This window comes from Channa argus, chromosome 6 (genome assembly GCF_033026475.1).
Source record: "Channa argus isolate prfri chromosome 6, Channa argus male v1.0, whole genome shotgun sequence".
Taxonomy (NCBI): Eukaryota; Metazoa; Chordata; class Actinopteri; order Anabantiformes; family Channidae; genus Channa; species Channa argus.
The window spans coordinates 6953845-6979103 of NC_090202.1; the positions used below are offsets into that span (position 1 = coordinate 6953845).

Here is a 25259-nt window from a genome sequence, read left to right on the forward strand (position 1 = left end):
GTGTAAGAGAAGTGCTTATATTTCAGTCGGGCTAAAATCACACTCCAGAACACTATTGAAAAAAATGCTGACAATCAGAACTTTAATGAAGGTGCTAAATGTAGCCTTTTCAGCATGAATTAAACCAGTGCTACGTTATTTCCAGAGATTGGCATAAATACAAGAAAACAAACGTGACCATCAGTTGAACACTGGAGGAAATCTAGTGTTTTCTTTGACCTTATACTCAACTAAAGAGCCTCATACTGTGTGTTTACAGCAATAAGTATATGGAGTTATACCAAGCACCTCTGTTAAAAAAAGGAAGACACCATCCACTTTCAAAGGTATACATCAATGATAATCTCTCTATTTTGATTACATTCCATTTACAGAACCATGACAGGCAATAAACTCATACAGTGTTTTTTCAAAATATTCTGACTATTCCACCTATTCCCCACTTTGTGTTGTAGATTTCATCTTTTGGCAAACTTTAAAAAAAAAAAGTTCAACCTGAAATCTCTGATTTAAAAAAATCTGAAGGTTGAGTCAAGTCAATTGGACTAATGGGGGACTCGGTTATTTCCCCTAGAGTAGGCCTTGTTTCTCACTTGGCCTGAAAAGGCTCGTTAGGTGGATAATAGGGGTTAATAGGTGAGAACTGGGCGGAGTCATAGGCAGGTCATGTTTACGATACTAGTCACCCTTAATTCCCTGGAATTGGATCATTAAGTGTGGCCCCTTTGGTGGATGTGTGAAGTGGTTTTAATCTTCCTGGGGCTGGATGAGAGGGCAGCATGGATAATGTGAGACAGATTGTGTCTCAGGGCTTCTCCTTTGCTGAGAGGAGGATTCTTCAGTTTTGTGTTTAGGTGTTCAGCCTTCTGCGTGGACGAGTCTTTGTCTCCATACCTGTTTGTGAACAGGTATGTGGTGTTTTCTGAAAATCTTTTTCAGCTTCTACGAAACTCCAGCCATGTAAGGAATCAGCAGGATTTGCTTTGACTCTGTGTCTCTGCTCTGTCCATTAACCTTCTCCTGGACGCCATCTTGTTTAAGGCCCAAGTAGGATAACTGCAGGCCTTGAGAGCCCTCCCCTTTCTGCCCTTTGGTGCAGGGTCCTGACGACTCCTAGTTTGTGTTAGAGTGGGTGGTGGGAGTCAAAGCATATAGGTACTGGTCAGTATGTCTGGGTTTCCTGTAGATTTTTATGTCCAGGTTCCCACAAGTTTAGGAAGGCCATTCTGTTGTCCTTGGTGTCCTCCATGGTGAACTTGTTAAAGTCCACTGCATTATTGTGGTCTGTGAAAGCCTGAATCTCCTGGATTTTGATGTTCACTGGGATCTCATCTATATTTATATGAACAAGTGCATCGTTGCTTTCTTCTCCACAGAGATTGGCAACGGGGGAACCCATCGCACTGCCGTGTTTCCGCGTGTAGAAGTCACCTCTGTAGGTGAAGTATGTGGTGGTCAGACACAGATCCAGGAGGGCACAGATCCGATCTGGGTTGAGGTTGCTTTTCGTGTGCGGGATGTTTTCCTCTTCCAGTCTTCTCCGAAAGACTGTGAATGCATTCTCATGAATTCTCTGAATTTTTCTAAAGCGCTAAATTTAGATGGGTGTACAGAAATATGTATTTTTAAATTAAATCTACAACACAAAGTAGATATGTTGGTGTCCTCTTACTGCCATCACCACAGTAGGCTACATACACAACCCGTACATGAACGCGAATAAATGTGTCCGAAAATTGAATCATGTCAACTGGACGTCTTTTTCTTGGTTGGTAACGTTTCGCTACTTATCCAAGCAGCTTCTTCAGTCTTGGAGAAGTAGCGAAACGTTTCTAACCAAAAAAAAAAAAAAAAAAAAGACTTCCAGTTTACATGATTCAATCTTCAGATAACCAAATCTGGTTGACGGGGAATCTTCACCGATAAGTAAAACAAAGTGAGATGTTTTCAGTACCTGAATTGGGATTTGCTGGGGCTTTGCTCTGAACTAGTGCCGTTAGCCTGAGAAACACGACAGAACAGTGATGCTTGCATGGCCAAGTACAGTGAAATAGAAATGAAATTATAAAACTGTGTTTACGCTTTGTTTATTCATATATTATAAAAATGTAGCCAAAACATATTTTTTTTTTTTTTTTTTTTTTTTTTTTGCAGAAACTGTTAAACTCTAAGCAGACTGAACTCATTTTGGTTTACAGTACAGACAGACATCTTGGCATGAACACAACTCTCTTGAAGTAATTCGCAATCGCTTTTTGAATATCATTTTTAAAATCTATTTTTAAGTTGTAAATAAAAATATATTTCTCTTCAGGGAGCCAGAATGTGGGATACAAAAAGAAACTCACATGAACAACGCTGTTAATTATCTATTAATAAACCAAAGGGAGAATTTGTGCAGTAGAAGCACAAACCAGCTGTGAGGCAGTGTCTTCTCGCACAACCTTTCAGGCCTTCATGGAGAAAGTGCTTTCCATTTCAAGGCATCCTTCCTCTCTCTCTCTCTCTCTCTCTCTCTCAGTAACTGCTGTCCTTTTATTTCCCAGCAGAGCTTTTTCCACCAGCTACACCAGCGAGCCGGCTTGGTTTTGAGCAGGCACCATTACAGCAACAGCTCCCATACGTGTCAAAGTGGAGGACCTGATTTGCGGGGACACAGTGAGTGGCGGTGGCACCTGAGGCTGAGCCCCTTCAGTCCTACTGGGGATGGCAACTACAGGGCTCCTGAGAACCTGCGGAGGGCCCCCGTTTGTACTGGGACGTAACTTGTGTTTACGTGAAGGGGTTCCTCCAATGTTGTAACCAGGAAGTCCCTGTAAAGTGTTGGCTTCTCCAGGTCGCAGCTGGTAGGCGTTGATCACCGAGCCTGCTTCTGAAGCTGAGGTGGGCGAGTATGGGTAGTGGAAGTTGGGCTGGTGGGGGTCTCGCGGTTGAGGACTAGTGGCTATGGAGGACAGCGTGCCATTCTTGGACACAATGTCAGAACCCGTGTTACTCTTAGCCCATGATACTCGCTTTGGTGCCTGAGCATCCTCCCTGTGAGAGAGAAATAGAAAAGAGAGTGAGTCAAATTGTCCAAAGAAATCTTTAACTTAGATACCCTACCCTTAAATTTGGGAAACATCTTGACTATAGAAGTCTTCCAACCTGAATAACTATATTAGTTATTTGTCTCTACCTTCTAATGGGAACTGTAGGTCTGCTGAAGAGGATAATCAAGTGAGAAACCCCCTAAAACAAACTGAAGGAGGCTGCAATGAAAGTCTGGAAAAGCACATCAACTGAAAAAAATAACAATTTGGTGATGTCATCGACTCTTAGGCTTGATGCAGTTGCTCTAAACAAGGGATCTGCAACCAGTAAAATGTGATACACTGTGTGTAGAGGGGGTAGAAGTACACAAACTGATTACTCAAGTAAAAGTGCAAATATTGGTCTAAAAATAAATCTTCACTACACGCACCACTAATAATCAAGTAAAAGTACTAAGCAGGTTATCGTCATTTAACTTAAGTAATAATGTAAAACCACTCCACCAAGAAAACAATGTATTTTAAACATTACTGATTATGTGTATTATGGCAAAACATGTACAGTATTTAATTAAACTAAAGGTCACAGATAGTATTGTTAGAATTGAACCACTTTATGTGATGAGTTATGCAGTTAACCAGTAACAATACATCAGCATTTATTTTTATTATTATTAAATAATTATTATTTCTATTAAAAACATATAGTTTTATATTTAAACCACCAGGTGGTTATAATGTCACTGATCGCGTATATATTTCAGCCACAAAACACACACACACACACACACACACACATGCACAAGTGCCTATAAAGTGTACTAGTATTGTACTTGAGTAAATGTACTTCACCCCTGCAAATAAATAACTGTTATGTAGTAGCTGTTATGAACTAGATGCAGATTATTACTTCAAAGCCCATTTCACCACACATACATTTAGTGACCCCTCTGTAATGTACACCTGTACAATCTAATGTATTCCAATACATCTGTTCTGCAATAAAGTCTTTTTTTATGATGAAGTCAGTATTAAACATATAATTGAACCTAAAAAAATCTCCAAAACATATTGAATATTATAAACCCTGTAAAAAATCATGGTATTGTCGGACTGCACCGGTGTACCTAATAAAGTGGCTACTGAGTGTAAAGTGAAACTCTCACTTGATCTCATTGGCCACCTCCTCCTCAGTGTCCCGCCTCCTCTTCAGTATGAAGAAGAAGAAAAGCACGATGGCCACCAGTCCCAACACTGACCCCAGTGTCGCACCCACCATCATACCTGCATTGGAAGCTGGGAAACAGATGGTGTTTACACTATATGACAATCACAGCTGTGAATATAACCGGTGTGTAGTATTTAGTGTGTACGCACAGGCGATAACCTCCAGGTTAATGGAGCAGCTGTCAGAGCCGGCAGTGTTGCTGGCTCGGCACACATACTTCCCAGACATGCTTTTAGTGAGGTTGCTCAACCTGAGGGTGCCGTGTCTCTCATCTGCAAAACAGCAACACATCTTTCACTTTTCATATATGTAAGTAGTCTGTATTTGTGTGCTTGGAAGAACTAGCCAAGGAAATCGTACACTGCTTAGCCTATTCACAATTCACAAAACTATCTGTATAACAAATGGTATCATTGTTGTTTTCCAGTTATTAAAGCAATGGATTTTTCAGCCCTAATCCAGAATTTAATCCAATATTCGCTGGTTCCCTGTACCGACTGCTCATAATTTGGCATTGATACAATCCAATAACAAATAACTGCAGCTATAATTCTGAGGCGCTGCTAAATAATGGTGTTTGTCTACAATTTGCATTTGAATATATTCTCACACCGAGGTCATGACACCAACAGCGAGACTGTGGCTTCCTCCCTTTTAAACACAATCTGCTCTTCTGGCCACATCTGGACTTAAAATGCTGTGTTGCTGCAAACATTTCAAACAAGCTTTATGAGGGGGTTATGGCAACAAATCCTCTGAAATCCAATCTCAAAAGTCACATCACAGCATGTCTTGTCATGAGGTGTTTTTGCTTTTTGTGGGGACATAAGAAAAATTGAGTGCGTCTATTTTGTGGAATCGGACGTCCGCAAGGTGGTTGGCATTTGGATGGATCAAAAACACACGTCACACATCCTGCACTGACTCAATCCCCAAAGACAGAAAAGTAATGCAAAGCAGGGATTCATCCAAATCATCCCAGATGAAAAGTCAAGGTTCACATTATGCCAGCGACATATTAATGCACAAGACCAGAAAATCCTCAACAATCAGTGTGTCTAAACAGCTGCCTTCATCCCAAAGTTTGGGAGAGCGAAGCTTTGTGCTTTGTGAGTACCATCTGCTACTGCATCACCGCTGGAGTCAGGTTAATGTAGGTAGCTGCACATAAAACATCATTTTAGCAGGATAATTAATATAACTGCCAGAAACTGTCATGTGATTTAGCAGTGATGTTAATTAGCTGTTTTTTTTTTTTTGGTAACTGTGCATTTAAGCAGCACCCAATGAAACACATACTGGGAAACAACAAAGTAAAGCTGTGTAGCTAAAGTAATAGCTAGAATTTATGAAAGGATGCTGCTTGGAATATTTTATGTTAATCTTTTGACCAGAGTATTAATATCACGCCTGAGGAATCAAAATAAACATAAGTAGCAAATAAAACAGTTTCAGATGAGTGTGTGAAATGCACTTGACCCTCTGTGATTATTTAATCCCCACGTTTGATAACCAGCTGTGAAGAATCCAACCCAATTTTGACAGATTAGCAGAGCATCACCTGACTATGAGCTTGAAGTGCAAGTCTGCACCGTGATCAGATTCCAGCGGCAGCTGAGCTGGAGAGGATCTGATGTTACAGTAAAGCAGCATTACACATGTTATACTTCATTGCAGGGTGAAGAAACAGCCCCAATCAAGTCCTGACATGTGACGTGAATAATGTAAAGTCACTGATTTCATGTATGTGGCTCATAATGAAGTTTCCTAATTCACACGACACTGTCCAACTACAGATAATTAGTTATGTCAAGATGATAAAGAGAGGAGTCAGAAAATAAATGCTGCACTCATTACTTCATCACTTAAAATTTTCACTGTTTTACATTATAAAATACTGATCATAAACGATGCCAGCCAAAAAACTATGCCTTTATATTAATTGTTTTGTGTGCCAAAAGGTCAAATCACAATACACAGTTTAGTTTACAATAACTGTGCACTTAAGTCATCAGGTTATTGTAAAAGCCACATGCACACAACTAATGAATGATCAGATTTTCACTTTTAGGCAGATTTTGTGTGGACCTCATTTCAAAAGAGGAGGCAATGATCCATGTCATGGTTTCATTCAGCTATTCCACTCCAATGCAGCTGTTGGTCATGCACATTTATTATTGTAAAAAGCTAATTTAAAAGTGTATTGTACTGTATCTAACCCCCCCGTACTAGCTGCAGAAACCCAGTTACTTGAAAAGGCTGTAAAGCTGATTTTGTGTCAATGCAACAAATCATATAAAAAGGACAAATGAGAGTTGGGGTGAATCTCCTTCTCTGCTTAGCTTGGCATTAGACATGTACCAGGAAACCTGCTACCCTGACTCTGTCCAACGGGGACAAACATTACTCAGCACGTGCAGCACAACAACTAGGTAATTGACACTTGTTATTTTTCCACTTTCTTTTTTTTTTACAGAATAAACTGTAGCGTGTTGATACTAGTCGGCCCTATGTTTTAACCTTTGGACAGCTGGATGTTTCAACCAGCTAAACTAACTAACCAACCAACCTTGTTGCAGCTGTATATTTAGTGTAAAATGCTTAATGTATTTTCCAAAGCCAGACATTTTTATGACAGACATTTAAATGATGTTGTTATGCAGATATACTGTAAGTTTATGCAGTTTTTCATGTCACATTTTTGAAGGAAACACTTTTTTCATCATATTTATATGTTGTGTCATTTTACTTCTGGATCTAAAACAAATACATTTGTGCAGGGTTAAACACAAAAAACTAAAGTATTCTTGATTTTTTAGTTCCGTTTGAATTTTTGTAAAGACACTGAACATATGGGTTAATGTAAATCTAAAACTAGCACACACTGCAAAATGAAACTAAATGGGTGGCAGCTAAATCTAACAGACATCGGGTAAAGATTTAAAGGACAAATTCAACCCTTTGCCAGAAAATATTAATTATACAGGTCTGACGATTTGCTTTCCCTTGTTTTTCTAAGTTTAGCATCCAGATTTTTTTTTGATTTTTTGAGATTTCTGATGATTCTTTAAGGTGGGATTATCCCCTGGCCCCGAGTGCCTAGATAGCAATCGTTCCTGCACAATAATCCTCTAAGAATTCCTACAAATTGGGTTGATTTCTTTTCCTTTAAAGCTTTCCTACAGCTTATGGCTGTGAGTCGAGGAAACCGTGACTCCTCTGGATGTCACAGTTTGCCGGTGACAGTGAAATGAAGGTGGGGAAGCAAGTGGATAATGAATGAGTGAAAACCCTTACCCATGAACCCAAGGACAAGCATGGGCTGGGGACAGGCTCTCCATTCTGGATTTGTTTTTTGGTTTGTTTTTTTGCAGAAGGAAACAGAGACAAGGAGCATGAATGAAAAGGTAGCTAAGAAATGTTACAGGTGGGGGTGGGAGTGGAAGAGTGTGAGTCCACTCTCAGGCCCAAATCCAACTTGTGCCTCTTAGAGGGGTTGATCAAGTGATGACATGGGGCTTGTTAGATTAGGCACCAAGGTTAACAGGAAATGAGGAGCGCTGAGAGATAGGATCAGCAGAGAGAGAGAGAGAGAGATCAAAAAGACAGGGACTGCTGAAGCAGATAAGCAGTGATGGCAGAATATGGTGAGCACATATGTACAGCAGCCGTATAAGAGGATGAGCATAGGGTTTAAACTATAGTGTCAGTGGTATGTAAACAGGTGCATGTGCACACTGCATAGTGAAAACCCTGGGTGAATGAACAAATCACTTTCTATTTTATGAGTCGGGTAGGAAACAGGAAAAGAATGGAAAGGAGAGATCAAAGTCAATATTCAATCAATCATACTAAGTCCCGTTGTTCAGAAACAGATGGTGTTTTCTCTGCAGCACGATCTGCAACAACAAATATCAATTTTCCTCTCTGGCATGGACGCAGTGAGAGGTGTGTGCTCTGCGGTTTGAGATGTCTCAATCTGTAAAGAGGATTTCATGCTGCACGCTGGGGCTTTATTGAGGACCTTCCTCTGAGGTGTGTTTGAACATCTACCTGGGCAATAAAGCTGACTGCCAATAACTTGGCTAAAAATGAATATTGCTCTCACTTTTTCCGCTCTAAAATTATGCAATGAATATTTTTTTGAACACGGCACAAATAGCCGGCAATGAATATAGAACTGATAATTACAAACAAGACACTAAAATGAGGCTGAAATGAACCATGAAACAAAAATATAGATGAAATAATTTTAGTTTAAATCTAAAAACCTTCCTAACAAACACTCCATCCTGTAAGTAGCCGAATGGATTAAAATTTTTGGAAAGCACCTGGTAGATTATGCTTAACTGATTTTAGGATGTCCATTAAATCAAAATTTAAATCAAGATTTATTTATATAGTTTTTCAAATTAAATATTTGCCTCAAGGGGCTTTACGACCTGTACGACACAGTATATCATTCAACCCGTAGGACACCTGTTTTTGGGAGCTATTTCTGGGATGTTGATGCAGGAATCTCAAAATCGGAGAAAAGAATGCTCTGTGTGGGAAGACAGTGAAAAAAGTGGGCTTTTTTATGTGATTTAGATGAAATGAGGTGGTTACGTGCACATATTCTTTGTGTGAATAGAAAACACTCACTCTGCATGGGTGAGAAGAAGACCTCAGACATCGGTGCAGCCTTAGTCCATTTGTACTGGGGGACAGGTTTGCCATGACTAGACTTACAGCTCAAAGTCACGTTTCCCTTCACCACTGGGTTTCCTGTCAGGGTGCATACTGGGGGAGAGGGGGGGACTGGATACAGACAGACAGACGGTTTTATGTTTAAAAAAAAAAAGAGGATAAATGACATCTTATTGATCTGATACATTAGTTTTAATCCTCTGCCACTGCGGACTTGCTTCCAGTTGCTGGAGGATGATATAATGACCTCAGAGTCGGGTGAATCCCTAAACAGCAGATGATGTTTATCTTGGCAGTGCTCACTCACATACATAACTGTCTCTGAGCAGACTCGGCACATATACGAAATCCTTCCAAAATGTTGAGGCAGTGTGAGAGCTGCATTCCACACGGTTCTGATCAAACCCGACCTTTGAAATTCCCCTGACGCCGTGGTCGTTACCTTTGACATTAAGGCGCATCTCTCCAGAAATGCCAACAGCTCCGGGGATGATGACATTGCAGACGTAGCGTCCAGAGTCAGACTCCTGGGTGTTGTTGATGTAGATGGAGAGGTTGGCTGATGGCATCGCCACACTGAAGCCAACTCTTTTAGTGAACTCATTCTGACCATGCCCGACCTCACCTGAGCTGAAGTTTATCACCTGCACCAACAAATACACAATAATGGCAACATTTTACTAAAATGATCCCACTTTTATTAGTTATTAGATGAACATTTTTATACAAGGAGAGTCATATTGTATAGTACACAGAAAATAATGTACATTTTTGTTTGCTGCAGCCATATTAAGATATGCAGATTAACCATAGTGCCGAAATCAGCATCCTTCATAAAGATAATCCTGACATGTACAGATGGTGGATGTTGAATTTTAGGCTGATTTTCGATTTAATATAAGCTTTCTGGCAGCCGATACACAAACACAAACAAACACACACACAGTTTACAGTGTGCAGCATATGGGTGGTGCAGTAAAGACCAAACATGACATGTCGAGAACATCCATCCTTCGGTTGTTGAAAACTAACTCACAACACAAGTCTGTCATCAGCAGAGGTGTTAAATATAATCCCAGTCTCTACAGATTATTTTTTTCCCACCTTTCCAAGCAACTAGATAGGTTTTCCCCGTACACAATGGTGTCAAAGTGGAGTAACCTACAGTATGTATGTTCCTGCTTCTCAAGAATAATTCCAAATGTTCACAGTTTGCTGGACTAACGGTTGAAAGATACTTCAAATTAAAATGGCAACAAACAAAGAAAAACTGCAAATCCCAACAATTTTCCTAACATTTCTGCTACAAAAGATGGTTTTAATTCGCTGTTGCGGAGGCAAGAGCAGTGACAACTACAGAGTTGATTCTTACAAATGTATTTAACCCTCTCACCTGTTTGGACTCATTCCCCACAAAGTGCCAGATGACTGTGTTTTTGGAAATGTCTGAGTGGGGGCTGTACCAGGCTTGTAAAACCACCATATGACCTCTCACCACCTCCAACTCTCTTCTGGGAATCTCCACCATCTGGATGTCACCTGGAATGACGACAAAGACCAGAATAGAGTTCATCACAACTTTAAATGTAGCAGCTGTAACGTAGTCTCTGTTGTTGTCAGGACTTGGCGGATGCCTGTGCCCCCACACAGCACTATATTAGATATTATTATTAAAAATGTTTTCTGTTTGTCTTGCATATCCACACCTTATGTCGGATTAAAAGATTTCAGAATAAATTTGATCTATACAGTTACATAAAACAGAAAAGCAGCAAAACCTCACTTTGGACACAAGTTGCTTTAGTTTTTGTGAATTGTTGTGAATGTGTTATGCATATTTTCTCTGTTACAGAATCAAATCCATCACCTGGCATCACTGTTTTGGCTCAGATTTACATGTCTTTGGAAGCGATCTTAAGAACAATATGAAAAGAACTGATCAGAGGCATTAAAGGTGAACAACGGGACATTTCAACGTTTAGAGTTGTAGAACTGTATTGTCAGCTCGTCTGATCATCAGCAACACCCTCATTCAGTGTCGAATGTGCTTCTCTTTAACATCATCATGTGTGTCACTTTCTCTATACATTCTGCCGTTTACACAAACGAGAAACATATCGTATTGTGTGTTGGCAGAGAAAACAGAAAAGGACACATTACAGCAAATATATGTTTTATGACTTTTAAACTTGGGATGTAAACTAAAGGATGATCTGAAAAACATAAATCTTGATCATTTAGTTTAACCTGAAGCTGAGAATCATGCTCCCGAATGTCTAAAACGTACAAAGCAAATGACTTGGTTCTTCCTATGTCCTCTCACCTTTTGTCACCCATCTAATCACTAATCACGCATTAATGCTCAGCAAACACAGTGGAGGAAAAGCCTAAACACATTTTTCAGTCAGACAACAAAGAAACAAAGCTGTTAGGCCCGGTGTGACAAAGATGACCGATGAAAAGAAACTTTGAAAGGTAATGGTCCAACTTACAGGGTGCCCAGTCACCTGAACCCGCCAGCTGAAGCTGGATCAACTGACCCCAGCAGTCGGAGTCGGTCTGTGTCTCCAGTTTGAGGATTGATTAAATGAACAAAAAACTCACACCAAGAAAAAAAGGATTCCGTCGACTAACTCCTTAGCCAGCAGAAAGCACGGAGACTGTGACAAGAGCCCTGATATGCTCAGATGTATAGATGGATACAGAGGAAATCACAGGGAGAGACAGAAAAAGCCAGAGAGGGGGTGGGGGGTGTTATGATCCATAAACAGGCAGCTGAGATCAGAACATCTGTTCAGCCGGGAACGCCTTCCTTCTTTTCTAGATTGGGCATGTCGAGGCAGGAGAATTAGGTGATTGGTGGCGGTGCTAGGGGCTGGGAAGGTGGGTGTGCAGATGAAAAAGAGGCAAATGTGGACACGAGAGAGAAAAAGAGAGAGCGTGAGATGCACATGTGTAAGGGGCACAACACACATGAGAAATGGTTGTTGTGCTAAGTTTTCCTCAGGGTTACTCGCTGCTTTCTTATTCCTCCCGGGGCAATGTGACCCTGCTGCCATGGTGCTCTCGTCCCTTTGAATCTAGTAAATCCCGTTGACTAATCCCGATACAATCCCGGGCTCTCCTGTCACCTCACGTGAGCTCAACAGCTCAACCATACACAGATATGATGTAGTACAACACGAGGTGACTTCTCCCACCAGCTCTGATGTCACTGCCATCATCAACAACACCATTTATGTTCTCTTAATTACTATTAGCGGAACCTTGTACCTTTCACCTAATCATTCATGCCATATGACCTTGGCCGAGCCTGTATGTGAATTTCACACAAGTGTTTGAAAGATGACAAAATTATTATTATTATAAAACTCTGATGCTGCACTTAGCAAAATTCTTAAATCGGTGCTTATGCGATAGTGCTATTACTTTGAGTTGTACTTGTTAACAGTGACATACTAACATGACATCCATCAATTATCTTTTCCTGTGTGACACTGGGCAATTGGGGGGGGGGGGGGGGGGGGGGGGGTACTGCAGGGCTAACACAAACATTCATAGCAATGGTTTCAGTATGTGAGCACAGGCCCAACCAGCACATTCACCACCGTACCACCAGCTACTGTGCTCATAACAAAACTAGATGGTCTGCTCTTGTCAACCTGTTAAGTTGCAGTTTACATGAACGTCCGGACTCATTATCTGATCAGTTCATCTGTGGGACCAGATAAAATTCCCTCCAGGTTTGGGCTGTGTAATATTGTACAAAGCTTTAATTGCAATATTGTTTTCTTTCCGAAACATATATTGCAATAAAAAATTACAAGATTTAGAAGGAATTTTACTAGATGACTTAAATAAATCTGTTCGGAAAATGTTTTGTTCTATAAGTTGATGTTTGTAGTTGAAATGCAACTGACCTTCACTACCGTCGTTGAACCCATCTCTACAGAAGCAGAATGGGGGAGAACTGCTTGGTGAGTGTAGGGACACACACTCAAAAGTAACAAAAGTAGTTGCTGCTCACATTCCTTTGTTTAGTTGCATATGGATACAGACCAATAACCAAAAAAACAAAAACAAATAGCTTATCAATATCATAACTCCCTTACATTAACTTTATTGTTTTTATTGCTTAACCCAAACCAAAAGTATGTTTCTGTCGCACCAAAACGACACCGATCTAATGATCTAATGATCTAATGAGTCTGCTAGCACTTGGAGCAGGTACTTATTGGCTAATACTTATATGGCCATTGATCTGAAACAGGTTAAAGGAACCCACTGGAGGTTCTTTAAGAGGTTGAGCGACGATGCAAGTAGCTGAAAGTTAAGGAATCACCAAATTCATTGCATCTAATTCTGCCCAAATGGTCCTGAGGGGAATAGTTGCAGTCCATCAAACAGGAGTCAAGACATTTCAGTCAAAACCACAAATGCCAACCGGATATACATTACTGGCTGAATCCACAGGGCCACGCTGCAGCAATAACATAGAACCTACATGTGATGTCTACCCACAACATACCATAACAAGTTGTCCAACCTGTGTGAACTGTAAGACATAAATGCAAAAATATTTCTCCATCTAATCGCAAAACATGTCTTCATGTCCGTCCTTTGCTTGTGTCAGTTGTGTCTCACAGTAAAGCAATCTTTGGAACATGCGTGCAAGAGATTATTATCTTCATCTATATTGTCACGGCTGCAGCCATCATCATATCAGCCTGGTTTTAATTCATCATGTACAGCGGCTCAGAAAACAGAAGAATTGCCTTTTCCCCCATATTTTCTGAAACAGTAGTTTCCCTCTCAAAAATCCTGTTAGTGGTCAGATTTCATTTCCAGCAGCTATTGTTTATGCTGTTGTGCCGTCCAATGAACTGACATGTACGTGCTGTAACAATTACGTAACAATATTGAAAAAAGGGTCTCATTTCCGATCAGACTGTGACTACATGACCAATGAATGCCTGGAATCCCTCGCCTTGTAAAAAGCTACATTCACAGGCATCGCACCTTGATTAGTATGAATCGTGCACCAGAGACAAATCAGAAAGGATCAGGTTTTTTTTTTTTTTTGTAGGCTGATGAGACTAAAACTACTTCTTGGTGTGAGTGAGTGCCAGCTACAGGCGGCATGCAGGGATGCACAAATGCAGACAGTAATGCTAAATATTATACACACAGACCATCCACGAGGAAGCAGGATAAAGCCCTGTAGTCTCACCACTCCAAAAATATTTTGTGCTTCTTTGAGCAGGTTTATCCTGTAAACTGTGTCATTCAATTGTCTATTAAATGAGGGAAAATCTTCACTAATCTCTGGTCGTCTCCATCTGGGATGCGTGCGTGTGTGTGTGTGTGTGTGTGTGTGTGTGTGTGTGTGGCTGCGAATACAGGCAGATAGAGACAGGTCAAGACATATATATGAATATGAACTCAATCCTTCACAGGAGTGGAAAATCTGCCAATAAAGGCGATGCAGATATGAAACTCTGTAGCCTCACTTAACTCTGTCCTAATTATAAATCACCAGAGGCTATCATTCATCCTGGCCACGCTTTATAGCTGCTAATTGGATTCTGTTCTTTAGAATAAACAATGTTTGCAGTTCTCCTGCAGGGCATCATCATTGCTAGGAGATTTTGGCAGCTGCGAGAGCAAACCTGCAAACAGCAGTCAGAGTTCACGCTGCCATGCATGTACGAGCTGGGGCACAATTAAGAGATCAAATCTGCTTCTGGTGTAGTACTGTGATTAGTCCACAGGGGGCAGCACATCCACACGAAACAACATCATCCGATAAACAGATACAGATCACAGTGGAAAATCATCGAATCAACAAAGCAGTGGAATCTCTCAATGTAAGAAATACTAAATCAATAAATCATTGTCAACTAAAGCAACGCAGCTGGTGTGAGTGTGATTTCAAATTAGGTGGAGCAGGTGTGTCTACGAGGAGTCATTTATTACAGGAGTACATGCCATTTCCATGTCTAACAAAGCGTTGCAGCCTAATTCTGCTGTGTGTTGTAGTGATCAAGTGAGTGATAACAAGTGAGTCCCTCTGTAAAAGCCCTGTGTGAAGATAAAGTGATCCTCTTTAAGCAGCCTCACTCTATCTCCCAGAGTAATCTCTGCTTGCACTCATGTCTTTCCCTCATGTGAGTCCCTCTCTGCAGCTAAAGCTTAAGCTGAGGCTTAGATTTGCTCTCCATTTACACCTCTCCCACCCCCCAACACCCACACCCACCACCCCTGTCCCCATCAATACCGGTGAGGTGGGTCCGCCACTTATAAAGGAACTGGTGATCTGAACCAAGCAAAGCAACAACGACGTGGTCATAGGTTAAAGGTTTTAATGGGGTCCTAAGAGTGATTTTATATTTTGCTATAAAATAATATCATTGTTTATGTTTATAATACCTCTTAAAGCATTTACAGCACGTTGTTTTATGCCGGATGTCCTTCCTGCAGCAACCCTTCTAGTTTATCCGGGCCAAACAGCGGGCCCATTTATACAGTAGTTATATTTGAAGATACATTTTCGCAGTTTTAAAATTTGATATCTTGTCTTTGTACAATTCAAAACTGGTTTTATATTTTTACAGTATGTCATTTTCATTAATAATGCTAATGTTTACCATGAGGAGAAACCGTGAAAAACTGCCAGTTTTCCATAGGCAAAAATTACACACTCACATTGATTTTATTCTAACCAAAACTTTTGTAAGTACGCAAATGTAATACATTTGCAACAATTCAAAACACAAACAGCAAGTGAAGCAAATCAGTGACACGGCTGCGTGATAAATAATTGGACGCTTAGCGTGACAGCACGCTAATTAGACCAAACAGTGCAGCTGAGCGTGATGGGAATGTTCAGCAGGTATTTACGCACCGACGAAATGATCAGTTCGAATTCTCATCCCATTTTGGAACTAGATGAAAAGTCAGGGAATCATGGGGTGTGTAATTTTATGCTGAGTTTCAAATATTTGCCATGATACAAGTAAGTAAAGCAAGTGTGAAATAAACTGAGTGTAATGCTAGTTTTGTAACAAATCCAGGGAACAGCCGACAGACTGAGGGACCTCGGTGTAACCAGTGTGGCAAAAAGTAGGGCAGCAGACAAAATGTTTCTTATCTCAGAGAGAAAAAAAAATTGTAATATCATCCAATGCTATTCTACATAATTAATTAAAGAGGAGATCACAGTTTTCTGCTCACAGCTGTTGTGGATGAAACAGTGTTCATCTGAGCACTGCAGGATGTTTAGTCTGTGCCCAGATCTGTGTCAGAGAAGCGAGAAAGTCTTCAACGCCCAGCCACACAATAACAGACAATATCATACTGATGAATAATTTAAGCAACAGATTTCTCTGCCTCATTACAGTCTTTCATCAGAGAGGCTGGGTGACCTGGAGTTTCACTTTTATTGAAGAATTGAACGAGAAAGAATGATCGCAGATTCCTAGATGGTGTCAAACAAGGACAAACAAGATTATGACTGAGCCTGGGAAAAAAAAAAAAAAAACAGGGTTATTATCTGACTTTTTGACAGACAGGACAGGCAGGAATGTAGGACAACGAAATAGCCTTGTTGGTGTAAAACTGCATATTGGACTGACCCTACAGGCTTCAAACAGATGGTGCTTCAATAATAAATATTTGGGGAAGGCTCCTTTAAATTGGATTACATTAGTATAATCTCTGTAGCTATTTTAAACCATTTTGAGAGTGCTATCTCATCACAGTAGCTTTAATCCCTCTTAACTTTTGATTGTGTTTAAATTGATTCTCCTTGCACACATGGCTCCAAACTCCCACATCCTCCCCCTTGGTTCTCACAGCAAACTCACTCGCCTGCACTGCAACATGCAAAAAACACATGAAATCATACACACAGCACACACACACACACACACATGAACACTCACGCAAACCTACTGATTATTTCTTTTTTGCAGTATCACCCTGCGGTCTTAGCAGATGAACCAGCCCACTCATGACAGAAACGTGGCAGCTTCGATCTCAATTGGAAGAAATTGAAATACACTGACTTGTGCTGAAGTTAGCTGGAGTCTGCAAAAGTTTTCTGAAGTTTTCTGTTAAATAAACCCTATGGTACCAAGATTTGTAAGGAATAATGAACAGCTTCCTAGACAGGACTAGAATCACGCCAGGAGCAGGCCTTAATCCAGATTTTCTGAAACGCCTACTAACATCTACCCACTGCCCTTCCAGCTTCAGATTGACTGAACACACCTGATCAGGCTAATCAGAAAGTGTGTAGATTGGAAAATAAACAGAGCTGCTGCCCTCGAGGAGCATGGAGAATGAAAAAAAGTCTTTTCAAAGCAAATTGTTTCCAAGACGTGACATCAAAATAAAGGAACACATTAGCTGTGAAATCAAAGAAAGGGAGTGTTTGGGAATCTATTTGTAATACAACACCAACTAACTACCATCTTTAAAAACAAACACAACAACCTCAGGTACAAACCATCGGCTCTATTACGTTAGTCTTTGATGAAATCACTGGGTTCACATTACAGAGCTAATTGAATTCAGGTGTTTTAGGGTAATATTAAAATGAACCTAAAATAAACCACATGACGACTATAGAGCTTATAGTTAGTTATAGTGATGCTGCTATAGGCTTAGACTGCTGGGGGACCCACCCCCCAATGCACTGACCACCTTTCCTCCTCCTGACCCTCTCTCCTCTCCTCTCACCCCGCAATTGTTGCCACTGTATGTCATTAACTCTGTGTGTTCTCTCCCGTAGTTGTCTTTGTCCTTATCTGTCCCACTCTCTCTGTCCCTTTCTGCAGGTGTCCCCGGGCTTTGAAGCTGTGTGTCTTCCAGCGTGCAGCTACTGGTCCTACCAACCTGCTCGATGTCTTGGCAGTCAAGGCAGATGGCCGCTCACCCTGAGCCTGGTTCTGCTGGAGGTTTCTTCCGTTAAAGGGAGTTTGAGGGGATTGTTGGGTTCTGTCTATACATCTTTATGGTCTTGACTTTATCCTGTAAAGTGCCTTGAAGTGACTTTGTTGTGAATTGGCGCCATATAAATAAAGTTGAATAGAATTGAAGTGACAAAGCAGGATATTCTCAAAAACGGACTGTGTCAGCATGTTGCATTGGGTCCATCAGGTTGATGTAGTTGACCTTCATTAATATCATTAACATCAGTCTTCGTAGTCTATGTCTCCTCTTTGACAAACCACAATGATCTAAAGTAGCTCTGAACTTCCTTCAGGTACTTCAGGTCTAGGACTATTTCAAATGATGATTGAAAAAAAAAAACAGTTCCAGCTTCTCAAATCTAAGGGTTTGATGCATATCTTTGTTGTACATTATACAAAGGTAATAAAACCGTGCTCATCCAAGCAGAAAATGTGGGGTTGGGGTGACATTTTCAGAGACACAACAGTTAATCAAGAAAGTAATTAGCAGGTTACTAATATTCAAAATAATCATTAGTTGTGGCCTATTTTGTTGTTCTGTACAAATTAGCACCGGACGAGGTCAGAGTTGAAAACTGATGACCATGTCCTTTAAAGAGCAATTTATTTGATTAAAAATTATATTTAATACTGTATATAATATTATATATATTATCTACAGTTTAGTTCTGGCTCAAGTTTATGAAACAAAATAGGTTAAAGTTAGGAAAAGATCATGAGGTGAGTTAAAATACAGAAACAACATTGACAAATAGTATCTACTGCAACACAAACCGAATGTCTTACAGGTCTCACTCAAAATAACTAGCAGGTAACAGGGGACCTACCAAACTGTAACTATGGAGTGATAACAATTGACAAATCTTTTTTTAATAAAAAGACGAATTTAAAAGTGAAAACAGATGTCTACAAAGCAGGATCATCGCCGTAAACAAAAACTACAGAACCAAACAGAATTATCAGCGGCTGCTGTCAAATAACTAACTTATAATAGGAACACACAAAAAATAATTGTCTTTTCATTTTGTATATTTTTGGCTCCCACTCCCTTACAACTTTCGCTTCATTGAGACAGGAAGTGAGGTCAAAATGCAGTAACGAATGTGTGACAATGTCCAATTTAATTGTGAAACTGTTATCACATAATATATTTTCTGGCACCTATGGCACAGACATGACAGTGGAAAAAAACTTAAAGGTCATATTCAAAGATTTTTCATTTAAGGACACACTCATTAATGCACGGAGAAGAACCAGTGGGCAGTATCCAGCAAGCAGCAGACCCACTGAAAAGATCAGGAGTGAACGATCAGCTCCATGAAACAACGTTAAAACCGGTTTATCGAATTTTAATTTCAAATGGCAGCAGACTGCTCACAGTATTTGCTAGAAAAAGGAAAGTGGAACTCAGATCATCAATCTGTTACTAGCATGTTTATTTTACCACACTGGGTTAAAACCTGTTGATGCCTTTGTATAACGTGGCCTGAAGTAAACGGCTTAACACTAAATTATTATTAAGAGCACAACTAAAACCAAAAACCCAAAACAAAATAGAAACATGTCCATTGGAATAAGAGCTAAAATTAAAAGAACAGAACCACTGGTTGAACCAACTAAAACTAAACAGAAATTGATTAAACCCAAATATAGTATTAAAACAAAAACCACATTTTCTAATGTGACACTATAAGAACCTTGTTCCACAATAATCTGAATTAATTACAAATCTAATATTTAAAGTGCATCTAAATAATGTCTTTGAGGTAACAAATTATCAGTGGTGCTGCCAAAGAATTTCCAAAGTCACAGTTGGTTAAATGAAGATCACCTGAGTGCAATGACCGAGTTTAAAGGACTGTAGTATAAATACACGTGTATCTGTAAGGTTACTAATGAATCAGTATTCTGAGCAGAAACTACACCACAAAGACAAAACAGCCCTCCAGTCAACTCTGTGAATAAAAAATATAAAACATTAAGAGAAAATAACATTAAATGTAATTAAATAAAGCCAAATTAAATCCACCATGATTCAATGTTGTAAAATGCAAAAGGGAAAAACTTCCAAACGGTGGGTGAAGACTAAATGTGCTCACTTTGCTGAACGTAGTCAGTTAGTTGTTACACTTCTGCTGTGGTGTGGACATGCTGTAATTTAACAAACACCAAACAATGCAATAAAAAAAACAAACAAACAAAAACAAAAACACTGACTCTTCTCTTCCTTTCTGCCTTGGTGCTGCAGTCGCATCCTTCTCGTTGCCAAAAACTATTTATAACCTCCAATTCAGGAACATCGAATCGTCAGAAACACAACCTCTGAGCCTCATTTCAGAACATCCACATCACCGAAAAACCAGTCAGAGACCTCACATTTATTCACTGCATAATTATGTGCATATGAGACTTGTGTACTTTCCCTCCCGTCTACAAGACGTTGCTACAGCTGAACGGCCACGCTTTGCCGTTTGTCCTCCGACTCTCCTCACTTGCGTATTTACATGCATGATTATGCATTTAGAACCGCAGCAGTGTGAATGCTCGCGTCTTTATGCCGAATGCCTTCTTACAGCTCCGCGTAACACATTTAACTACAATGCACTCAGAGCTGAATGCAACGGCAGACAGACAAATGGGAATCAGACAAACGGGTTTCTATAGTCAGCGAGGGAAGGAGGGAGCAGTGGGCTGAGGCTTTGATCACATGCAAATACCACACACACAGGGGATATAGGTGTTTACGTGGGGAAAACAAAGGCTCTTGGCTATTGTAAACTGAGACTTATTAAGTTGGGGAAAGGAATATGTACATGTGTGGGTATTAATGTATGAGCAAAGTAAAATCTGGAGAAACAGTGTGTGCATCAGTTAATGTCTCGTTGTTATGTGTTGGTCAGTCTGACTTGGTCCAGACGATGCCAGTTGCATTTTTATCCCAGCTGTCAATCACGAGTCCCACAGTGCTCTTCCCAACCCTCTCTCCAGGCGGCTCTTGGGTCCTTTTGGCAGGGAATTAAAGGCAAACTCAGAGTTTAAATGGGTCTGCAATGTTATACCGCAACAGAGCCCACAACCACCTCGCCACCCCTTACGCCATCTCAGGCCTTTGAAGAAGATATTTATAAACCATTAGTGTGGCAGCGGGGCAAGGGGTTGCCTGTTTTATCTCCCGGATCTGTCATGTGTTACCGAGCAGGGAGAGCTGTGCCGATAGCGTGGCTGCTGCCGTGGAGGCCCAGGGTCAAATGCGGTGACCGAGGCCCCCAGACTGCCTCGCCATTTTACTGCCTGTGGGACACAGGGAGGGCTTAATGCTGTGAGACAGTAATTAAGAAGTTGAGTGATCTGATTTCTGATTTCCACTGAGCTCTCATTAGAGGGGAATTACAGGATGAGCTTTATAATCTGTATACAACATCAGATAATCAAATGCCTCCCACATTTATCATGGGAGAGGTGTATGGTGAGGAGTAACCTGTGTCCATGACTGCATTTACGTGCACTTAGGTAACCGTGGTACGTGGTAAATCCGCTTTCTCGGGTAATCGGGGAACGATGACTTCATGCAAGAAACCAGGTTACGGGGAATCTGCGCATCCATGCAGCAGAAGAGTAACCTGATAACTCGATAGTGACACAAAACACTGCTTTCGCACTTTTGTGTGTGTGTGTGTTTGTGTGTGATAGTGCAGAAGGAGCAAAGACACATGCAGCAGGTCCACAACAGACTGAGTTTTCAAAATCCACGGGGAAAATGACTTATTTAGAGTCGAACTTTAGACGGACATTGTTTTTATAATCAAGCTGGTGTTACCACCAGCCCCCTCCCTCCCCCCCTGTTAATGATCTCTTCGTTCATTCATTCATTCATTTCATGCATGTTACTGTCTGCAGGCTTTGATTACGCACATGCTTATTTGCAGAAAGACGATTAGAAACCTGGTTATGTGTATACATGGCAGAGAAATCAGCGTTCTGGGGAAAGCAGGTTTCCCTAATCCCATACCTCATTTGCAGAAAACAGCATTCCTGTTTACATGACATTTAAGAAATCATGCTTTAGCGAGTAGGCCAGCTGGACCCGGTTACTTAACTCCATATAAACGCGGTGCATGTTTTAACATCTGGAGAGTGACACAGCTGTGTTTGGTGGCAATACCGTGTCTACTTACAATCTCTTTTTAAAGGAAGTGTCCAACATTTGGGGAAATGTTTGTTTAGATGAGAAGATCGATATCAAGTAATATAAACAGGCCAGTTAAAAGTTACAATACAAAGTATACTCAGTGCTTCATAGATACAGTCTGTCGTGGACAAACTGAATCTGTAATTTGCTATTTGCCGTATGTAAAGCAACCTCTTGATGCTTACTGGCAAAGGCATACAGCAGTATTGATAAAGTACATAGTAATAACAACAGGAAACATTTTGTGTGTGAAATTACAAGTAAAACAGATTCAACTGTCAGCTGACACTCAGAGTGTAAAGTCAAAGGATGGTATAGATATCATAAGTGAAATCCAATCCATACAGCTGATTTAGAGATTACAAATGATTCAATATGATTCAGCAGGACTCTTTTCATGGATTTGACCATTTATTTTTTTTAGGGAAAAAACACTTTTTCCATTTTTATAAAATGCATCTTATCAAACCTGATTTAGTGATCACATACAAGTACATACACAAGTATTATATTGCAAGAAAATGCATGTTGCTGGCCACCTGCTGAACATACAGTACATTCAGTGTTTAATCTCTTTTAGCTCTGATTTCGGTCTCTGAGGGAAATATGCGACCCCTCGAGTAATAGAAGCTCCCGTGCTCAACTGCCTTTCTGTCTGGCATTTGCTGCTGAGGAGGTTGTACTGTGAGTTTTTAGAGTTTTACTAAAAAGTCCTTCCAGCGAGCTGAAGAGGTCTGCAAAACGTAGACAGTGAGCAAAATTGGAATTGGGAGATTAAGCGTGTGTTTAAGAAGACTCTACATGATACGTCATTACTAAGGCTGGATTTTTTTGGACAAAACCTAAATCATTTTAAGAGAATACAATATATTCTACCATCACTGAGCAGATTTATTAAGAATTATATCCACATTTCAAATTTGTCTCATTGCTAAAACAAACCTGGATAAAGGGAAATCTGCCAAAGAATCGAATAGAAAGTCTGATCAGGGAAAACATAAAAAAATCTTACACAAAGAGTTAACTCTTCCTCGCTTTGCTGTAGAGTACATGTCAACCTCCACCTTTACCTTATGCACAGAAATGAGGTGATTAATAATTAAGATCACCTGGTGCACAAGTCATTACATAGGCTAAAGCTATATTTCAAAAATTCTAATCATAGCTTGCCATATTGGAACAAGGTGGGCAGAACTGTAGAGCCTACAGGACACAGGAGCGTGTGTGTACATACTGTATGTGTCTGCACATACAGACACATGAAAAAAAAGCCCTCAGACATCTTTAGACAGACAACAGCTTTGAAAATACTTTTATAGAGAGCAGAGGAAATAACTTTCAACCCTTTGGTTCCAGTTTCCCCTCAGTTAATGCACTTGATGCAGCTCAGTCACTTTGAAACGACAGACCAAAGCTAAACTTGCTGCTGTATTGTTACATAATGAAAGACGTGACATTAAAAAAATACTTGCAACCAGGTTAGATTTCTGAAATGTTTAGACTTGGCTGTCTTCCGTCTTTAGCCATACAGCTATCACTGCTAAATAACAGTAAAAGTAAAACCTCCTGGTTTACCTACAACAGATTGTTAACATTGTCCAACATGTATAAACCATTATGCTTAAATACTGTAGCACCGTGTTTCTGACACAATGGTCCAGTCTGTCAGTCCTGCAGATTCAGGCTGCAGTCATCATAATCCAGTGCAACTCAGTTCCTCTGCAGCAGTTCCCACTGTTCCAGCCTGCGGTGCTCATGTGTGACATTTTACCGCTGAGTGAATTGGCTTGTGCTCGTCAGTTCGGCACGCTCTCAAATCGCTGGCATGATTAATGCGGTGCAGGGATTTGTACAGGTAATTTCGCTCCCGCTTTACTTCCCCGCTGTGCATTATCTGTGCTAATGTGACACTTTATTGATCCCTGTAGGAAAATTTTCTTTTCACAGCCAGGTCTAAGTGCAGCGTCAGTAACAGGACGGCAGCTCTGCAGCTGGTAAAGATTCAGTGTTCTGTTGAAGGATGTTCAGTGACACTGGGGCTCAAACAGATGACGTGGGGTTGAAGGACGGCCGCCCAAAGTCAATGCGCTGCCGAAAGCCGCCTGATGCTTCAATTTCAGCACATTTCCCTCTAAGTAAAAGCAGAGGTACTGTATAGAAACTTGACTTCATTAAAGCTTTAATTAAGCAGTGAAACACACACAAAATAAACACAGTGTTGAAAATGGAGCTGTACGTTGTTTGACGGAAAAATAAAACATTTTCAAAACCTGGGTCTTATCATCTTATTTTTGACAATAGGTTTTACTACTGTTGGCCAGACGAAAGTAGCAATTTAAAGACATTTCCATGAGCTTTAGGAAACTGGGATTTTTTTTCTATTCTCTGACATTTTATTCACTAAACGATTAACAAATAATAAATACCAATCAATAATAGCAATAATGATTAGTTGAAGCACTGTATAATCTTCTCACATGTTCCTGGTTTCCAAAAGGAAAGACATTGGTCTGAATGAGGATAGATTGACTGATTTAAAATACAGATTCTCAGCAAATACAATCAGATTCATAAACACACAGCAGAGAAACTGTTGCTGATGTGATAGACCATACAATTCAGCCGTGATCCTAACCACCAAATATAACAAATGTGGTTCCCAGCAGAGATGCCGTGAATGAGAAACAGATGTTACGTGCGCTTGCTTACTACACAATTAGGAGCAGCAGTAATTTAAAGAGGTGATCGGATTGAACTCACCGTGGATTATATCAGAGTGGGAAAGGATTCGATAGCTCCCACACCCTGACATAATGGATTAAATGAGAGAGGCTTTCAAGGCCTCTCAAGCGTCCGCTTGCATTATAAACTGTGCTTTTGTAAAAGTGCTGCCTTCTGTGTTGGGATTAACTGGACAACAGTTGTTCCCTCGAGACTGACCGTGTGGTGTCTCTGCGTAATGCTCAAAGACATATGAAAGAGATTTATTCTGGTGTTTGTGTAATCCTCTTGAGCTACTTTACTTTTATCCACCACAATAAGTTGATAAAATCTGGTGGCTTAATGACAACAGGTTTGCCGAGTAGCATTTACCTTGAGGTGAAGGCCAAGAGGAAATGGGTGAAAAGTATGAAATTAGTGTATGT

At 40.3% G+C, this 25259-nt stretch overlaps 1 protein-coding gene across 1 annotated transcript in view; it reads right to left on the minus strand.

The window, feature by feature from the left end:
* Positions 1-65: 65 nt before the first annotated feature.
* The window catches only part of esamb (endothelial cell adhesion molecule b), a 44016-nt gene continuing 18822 nt past the window's right edge, over positions 66-25259 (minus strand). Inside the window, exons 2-7 of the mRNA XM_067507375.1 lie at positions 10343-10488; positions 9392-9593; positions 8905-9060; positions 4410-4532; positions 4199-4328; positions 66-3036 (exon numbers count right to left, since the gene is read on the minus strand). Of these exons, the coding sequence (XP_067363476.1) occupies positions 2565-3036; positions 4199-4328; positions 4410-4532; positions 8905-9060; positions 9392-9593; positions 10343-10488 (1229 nt within the window). The 3' untranslated portion in view covers positions 66-2564. The remainder of the gene's footprint in view (positions 3037-4198; positions 4329-4409; positions 4533-8904; positions 9061-9391; positions 9594-10342; positions 10489-25259) is intronic.